The sequence below is a fragment of the Branchiostoma floridae genome, chromosome 3 (genome assembly GCF_000003815.2).
Source record: "Branchiostoma floridae strain S238N-H82 chromosome 3, Bfl_VNyyK, whole genome shotgun sequence".
NCBI lineage: Eukaryota > Metazoa > Chordata > Leptocardii > Amphioxiformes > Branchiostomatidae > Branchiostoma > Branchiostoma floridae.
In genome coordinates this window covers 19750705-19756704 of record NC_049981.1, presented here as the reverse complement: position 1 = coordinate 19756704, position 6000 = coordinate 19750705, and the positions used below count along the sequence as shown (strand labels likewise).

The 6000-nt window shown below is 40.1% G+C and overlaps 2 protein-coding genes across 12 annotated transcripts in view; both read right to left on the bottom strand.

The window, feature by feature from the left end:
* LOC118411581 (protocadherin-15-like) overlaps window positions 1-6000 on the bottom strand; it is a 143491-nt gene that overhangs the window by 49176 nt on the left and 88315 nt on the right. The gene's annotated exons all lie outside the window — the stretch shown is intronic.
* Window positions 2439-5696, bottom strand: LOC118411584 (cytochrome P450 2U1-like). The gene is made up of 3 exons (XM_035814004.1): window positions 5481-5696; window positions 3102-4037; window positions 2439-2794 (listed from the first exon to the last, which is right to left on the bottom strand). Exons 1-3 carry the CDS (start codon window positions 5662-5664, stop codon window positions 2616-2618), a joined length of 1299 nt encoding a protein of 432 aa, XP_035669897.1. The 5' UTR covers window positions 5665-5696; the 3' UTR covers window positions 2439-2615.

Sequence of the window (6000 nt, the reverse complement as noted above, 5' to 3'; positions counted from 1 at the left end):
TACCCCTCTACTTACATCAAACCACGGCGACGAAAAACCAGTTGTTAATAACACAACTAATGGCATTTTTGTACAGTAGTTTGACCCAGTCAATGAAGTTTTTTTCCAAGATTCATTGTTTCTAATGTTTTAATGATAACTTTACGCTCAATTGTATCGAAGGCTTTTTTAAAGTCGATGAATAAGGCAAGGGCAGGCAAATTATACATTTTTGTGTACTCCATGAAATCAGCAATATGTCTTACATTAGTGAATATTTGTCTTCCTTTTATAAAACCTGTTTGGTCTGGATGTATCAACTTTGGCAAGAGAGGTTCTAGTCTATTCGCTAAAGTTTTACTTATGAGTTTATAATCAACATTTAAAAGTGTAATAGGGCGCCAATTTCCAAGTTTCCTTAAGTCGCTATCCTTTTTTGGTATTAAATGAATTACTCCTCGTTTCTGTGACACTGGTAATTCACCTTTTCTAAAGGCATAATTTGCAGCTAAAAGGAGGTCTTTTTCTAAGTACTGCCAGAAATGTACGTAGAATTCTGTTGTTAAACCATCGCTTCCTGGGGATTTATTTTTTTTCCTATTCAGTTGCTGCAAAGCAATATTAAGCTCCCTTTTAAGGATTTCCCCTTCACATCTTTTTTTTTCTATGTCAGATAATTTTGGTATGTTGTTTGGTTGAAAGAAGGGTAAAAATTCTATCTTGTTTGGATCACAGTTGGATGATGTGTACCTTTTTTTATAATATTCAGCTTGTAATAACAAAATTTTTTTTGCGTTTGTAACAACTGTGTCGTCTTCTTTTATAATTTCAGTAATGTTTTTTTGTTCGTAATTTCTCCTTTCTAAATTTAGAAAATATCTTGTGTTCCTCTCCCCTTCTTCACACCATTTACTTTTACTTCTAATCATTGCCCCTTTTGTTCTTTGAGTGTGAATCTCACTTAATTTTTGTTTTACTTTTGTAAGGTTTGACAAAGCTATTTTTGTCGGGTTTAAGTCACAGTCTTTCTGTAGTTCGTTAAGTTGGAGTTCTAGTTCTCTTTCCAAATCTCTATTTTCTTTGGCTTTTTGTTTTGCATATTTTATAGTAAACCCTCTAATTTCCAGTTTTATCATATCCCATTTTAAAGACAGGTCGTTTATATATGAATAATATCGGCTACATACAACAATTTTATTTTTCAACTGGACTGTAAATGTTTCATCAGACAATAAAGAGTTATTAAACTTCCAAAACCCAGGACCTCTTGGTTTATAACAGGAAGACGTAAGGGTTAATGATACAGCCCTGTGGTCTGGAACAGGTGCATTTATTATGTCGGTTTTAGCAATCTTATCTTCATTTACCTCTATCAACCAATAATCTAACCTGCATTTAATGGAATAATCTGCGTTATTCCAAGTATATCGTCTTGTATTCAAGTTTTGTTCTCTCCATATATCCTTTAGGGAAAAGCAATCCATTAATGACTCTATCTCTTTGATAACATGTTTTTTTTTCTATTACAGGCTTGCCTCCCTCCTTATCGTACACCTGTAGAGCTATGTTTAGATCTCCTCCAAGCAAAATATCTCCTTCACAGAAGTGGGTAATTTTATGTTTTAAATTTTGAAAGAAGGCAATCTGTAGAGTTTCATTATTAGGCGCGTAAACATTGATCAAACTAAATTTCTTATTTTGTACTTGTATATTAGCAAAAATGAACCTGCCTTCACTGTCTATTTTACATGCAACTGTATGGAGAGACATCCTTGGATTAAACATAATAAGTTAGTTAACATAAACATAAATAGTTTTAGTCAATTGCATGGAATTTACGAAAGCTCTAAATTTTCATGGAGGTATGAGGTCGCCGAACTCTAGTTTCCAAGGAGATAATGGTAGTGAATATTGTAACCTCATACTTCACCGTTCTATCCACACAACTTCTCATACCAAATTTGATTCTCATATACTAACACCATACAATGTAGTCATTTACTCATTAAACTTGAGACGGATTTAATGTTGACGTATTTTATTGTATTCCACCAATGATTACATGTACATTTTTTTAAAGTCTAAATGACACGTTTCTTTTCAGACTCAAGGAAACATATTACTCGTCCTACAAATACTAGACTGTCGTAAAATTTTCTATCAATAATTGATAAAACGGCCTTACTATTGGTAGACTTGCACCAGAACAGTGATCAACAAAACTGATGCAAACTTCTTTTGCGAGAATTATCTTATGAAATGACAAGTGCCGAACTGTCCGTCTTAAGAACAGCAAAATACTTCTCTTAGTTTAGTTATTGAATTGTGATGTGAGTCTAAATATACGTCTGATTAGCACTGATGTCATGGCGTTTTTATCTCTTCCTTTCATCTTTAAGAAATATGAGGAACTTCTTACGAGTTAGATATATATAGCTTAACTACAACTCATTGCCAACAACCTTAATCAAGCCGTGTGCTTGATGTGCTTCTTTACCAATAGTCTATTACTTACTTATGATGATGACTTACAAGCACTTATACAACTCATGTCTTTGCAATTCAGAGTGTACTATACATGTAGAAGATCAAGTAGACTGTGTTGTAGACTAAAGGATACCTGTAGCCATACTTAACTACTCCCGATTAGTTACAATAAGGCTGAATGGACGAGGGTAAATGAAAGCAGTGCTGATGCCGTGGAAATCAGGCTCTGCACCCTCCGGTAACTTCAGGGTGAACTGTTGTAGGGTGTTGGCGAGGAACAAGAATAACTCCATCTTCCCCATCTGTTCACCCCAACACCTGCGATATCCTACAGCAGAGGAAATGACCATGAAAATGATATTTCCCTGCGTGTTTAAAGTGACGTGAACCGAAGGTAGAATATGATAGAAACAGGTATGTTTAACCCGGACGGACACATGGTATGTTTAAGTCAACGGGTATGAATACGCACACACACACACAAACACACACACACACACACACACACACACACACACACACACACACACACACACACATAACAAATAAGGCATGCAGACAGATGCATATTCATATGTTCGACATATAATCTATTTTCCACGATTGATTGTTCAAGATAATAGGCACAATGTTACCTGTTGAAAACGGCATGAAGGCGTCGTGTGTCAGTACCCGTCCGTTCTCGCCCAGGAACCTGGCGGGGTCGAACCTGTGTGGGTCCGGCCAGCGGCTCGGGTCCATGTGGAGGTCCCACAGGTTGACGAACACGTTTGTACCTGCAGGAATGTCGTACCCGAGCAAGGTAGTGTCGTCGGACGTGCGATGTGGGAGGATTGGGATGATAGTGGCGATGCGCTGGATCTCCCTGATGGTGGCCTCCGTGTACGGCAGGTTGATCCTGTCGCTGAAGGTTGGAGGACGATCCCGCCCAACAACCCTGTCCAGCTCGGCTTGAACCTTCTCCTGTACGTCAGGATACGCCGTGAGGTACAGGAAACCCCAGCATAAGGTAAGGGAAGAGGTTTCTGTTCCCGCGGAAAACAAATCAGCGATTAAGTACGTCAGAGTCATGTCGGGCAGGAAGCCCTGTTTTGTCTTGTTGAAGGCGTCGATAAAGTCCCGGATTTCATCCGGCGCTGTGTTTCCGTGCTGACCGATGTGCTCACGGATGTAGTTGTAGAGTTCTGCTGTCAGATCCATCAATTCGTTGTACATTTTCCTGAAGCCCGGAAAGAAGCGGAGCATGGGGAAACAGTTTACGATGTATAGTTTATAGAATGTCACATTGATCCGTTCAGCAAGTGCTTGCAAACGACCAAATTTCGGGTCTCCGTACTCAAACCTCTTCCCTACCGCCATGGAGACGATGATGTTAGACACAGAAGTTTCCAGACGATACCTGAGGTCCACAGGCTGTCCCACTAGAAGCCGCAGTGTGCTGCAGAAGTGACGACACTCCTCCTGAATCTTGTCCTCTAAGATGGTAGTCCCCATACCAAAGAACCGAAGCGTTGACACAGTGAAGCGGCGAAGTGCCCTCCAACGATCACCGTATGGACAAAAAACTGCACCTGAAACAACGGTTTGGTGTACATGGCTTTTAGTGTAAAGTAACGTGGTTTGGTCATGTAGCCTAGTCAGGCAAATGAGTCCAAATCTAGACTCATTATCATTATCAGACAATGTAAAAACTACTTCATGAAGAACATCGTTGGAGCTTTGTGCGTATCTCAATAAGGCCATACTGTCGCGCAAAAGCGAATATATTTGAAACTAAGCAACCAAGACACTGCCTAACACGTTCCTACCCAACACTACAAATACTTCCCGTCCCAACTATACAGCCTAGATTTCACACTACTTTGCACGGCACGTTTCAGGAGCTCCAGTTATCCAGCCACAAATGCCACCTAGTCTATATGAGCCCTCATCAGCATTGCAGCAAATCCTGGTAGGCTATTTTGAAAAATACATAAACTAGAGTTCGGGGACCTCATACCTGCATGAAATATTTATTGCTTTTTTGTGGATGGTATGTATGTTTATAGTTGGTTGTATTTGAGAGTAAAAGTTATATATGTTATGGGAAAGAAGTGGTGTAATCATTTAAATATCGCAAACGGGAACAAAATATAGGTGCGAATACCACAGACAGTAACCACTCATTTTCCAAGACAGACATTATGTTCTACATACTGGGTAAAATCGCAACTGTATGCTTTGTCATAATATTCAATAATGCAATACAAGAAATACAATACAGGATACAAACACATCATCAACACAACCAAAATGACATGAAATATCCGTCAACCAATACCTACATGTAGGATACGGGGACAAGTTGGTGCCCGATATATAATAATGCAAGTACTTACCAACACAACATCAGCATAAGCCACGCGGAGCACAAAATCTAACAGCGCAAACGAAGTATAACACACCAGGTCCCCAAAGGCACAAGTGGCTAAATATAAAGTAATTTATCATATTCAAATTGTCCAGCATCGGGAAACAGTTGCCCAGCATCGGGAAACAGTTGCTTTAAGGAGTTAAATATTACATTACCCTAACCAGTTGCTATACGCAACAACTTTTCAGATAAGGGATTACCTAACACATCCACATATTAGATATGTAATACATCCAATTACATACTAACGAAACGTCCGCGTAACGCATAAAACTAATGGGGGTTCCCCATACAGCTGTCATAGAAATCACCTCACCATCTGCTTGCAGCTAAGCCCATTAACAAACACATAAAGCACGATGCCTGTACCAATATATCTCAAATATAGGGGTGATTTCTGACATTATTACATCGATTATAACGACAGATACGGCTTCCAAAATCTCATCGTTTCAAGCTTTTATCACACCGCACCAACACAACAAGTATGAAACCAATCCATCCAGCCGTTCTTGAGTAAACATCTACACAGACAGAGACACCTAACAGAAAATATATTCCATGACATTTCATGGAGGTAAAAAGGCTTCTGGATACAAACCAAAGTGCATGTTCACACAGCGCACTAGGTAGTAGTCTGGGCGGTTGGAGAAGTGCTTGGCCTTCTGCACCAAGGCCTCCTTTATAGCCTCACTGCCGTTAACAATAACAGCGTCCTGTAGACCGAACCTGACGCTAAAGACGTCTCCGTACTGATAACGCCATTTTGTCAACTGTAAGTGCATGTCTTTGGTCAGACTGGGGAGGTTACCGAGAACTGGCCATCCAGGCGGGCCGGGCGGAGTATTCCTCCGTCCATGTGCTGAGAATTTTGCGACAACAACTAAAGAAACCAGAAAGGCCAAAAAACAAATCAGCACCACTGTCATGCTGTGTCCAGACAGAACTACCTGAAGTAGGGACACGATTGTAGCCATTGCGCCGACCACTACCTACTGTGTGAGTGGGTCCCGTAAGTGTTACCCGTAGAAGGGCGGTGCTTGGCTTTCTGTGTTTACATTGAGGCATTCCAAAACCACATGAAGGGGAGGGGCCAAATTAATCAGAACTAAGAGAATTGT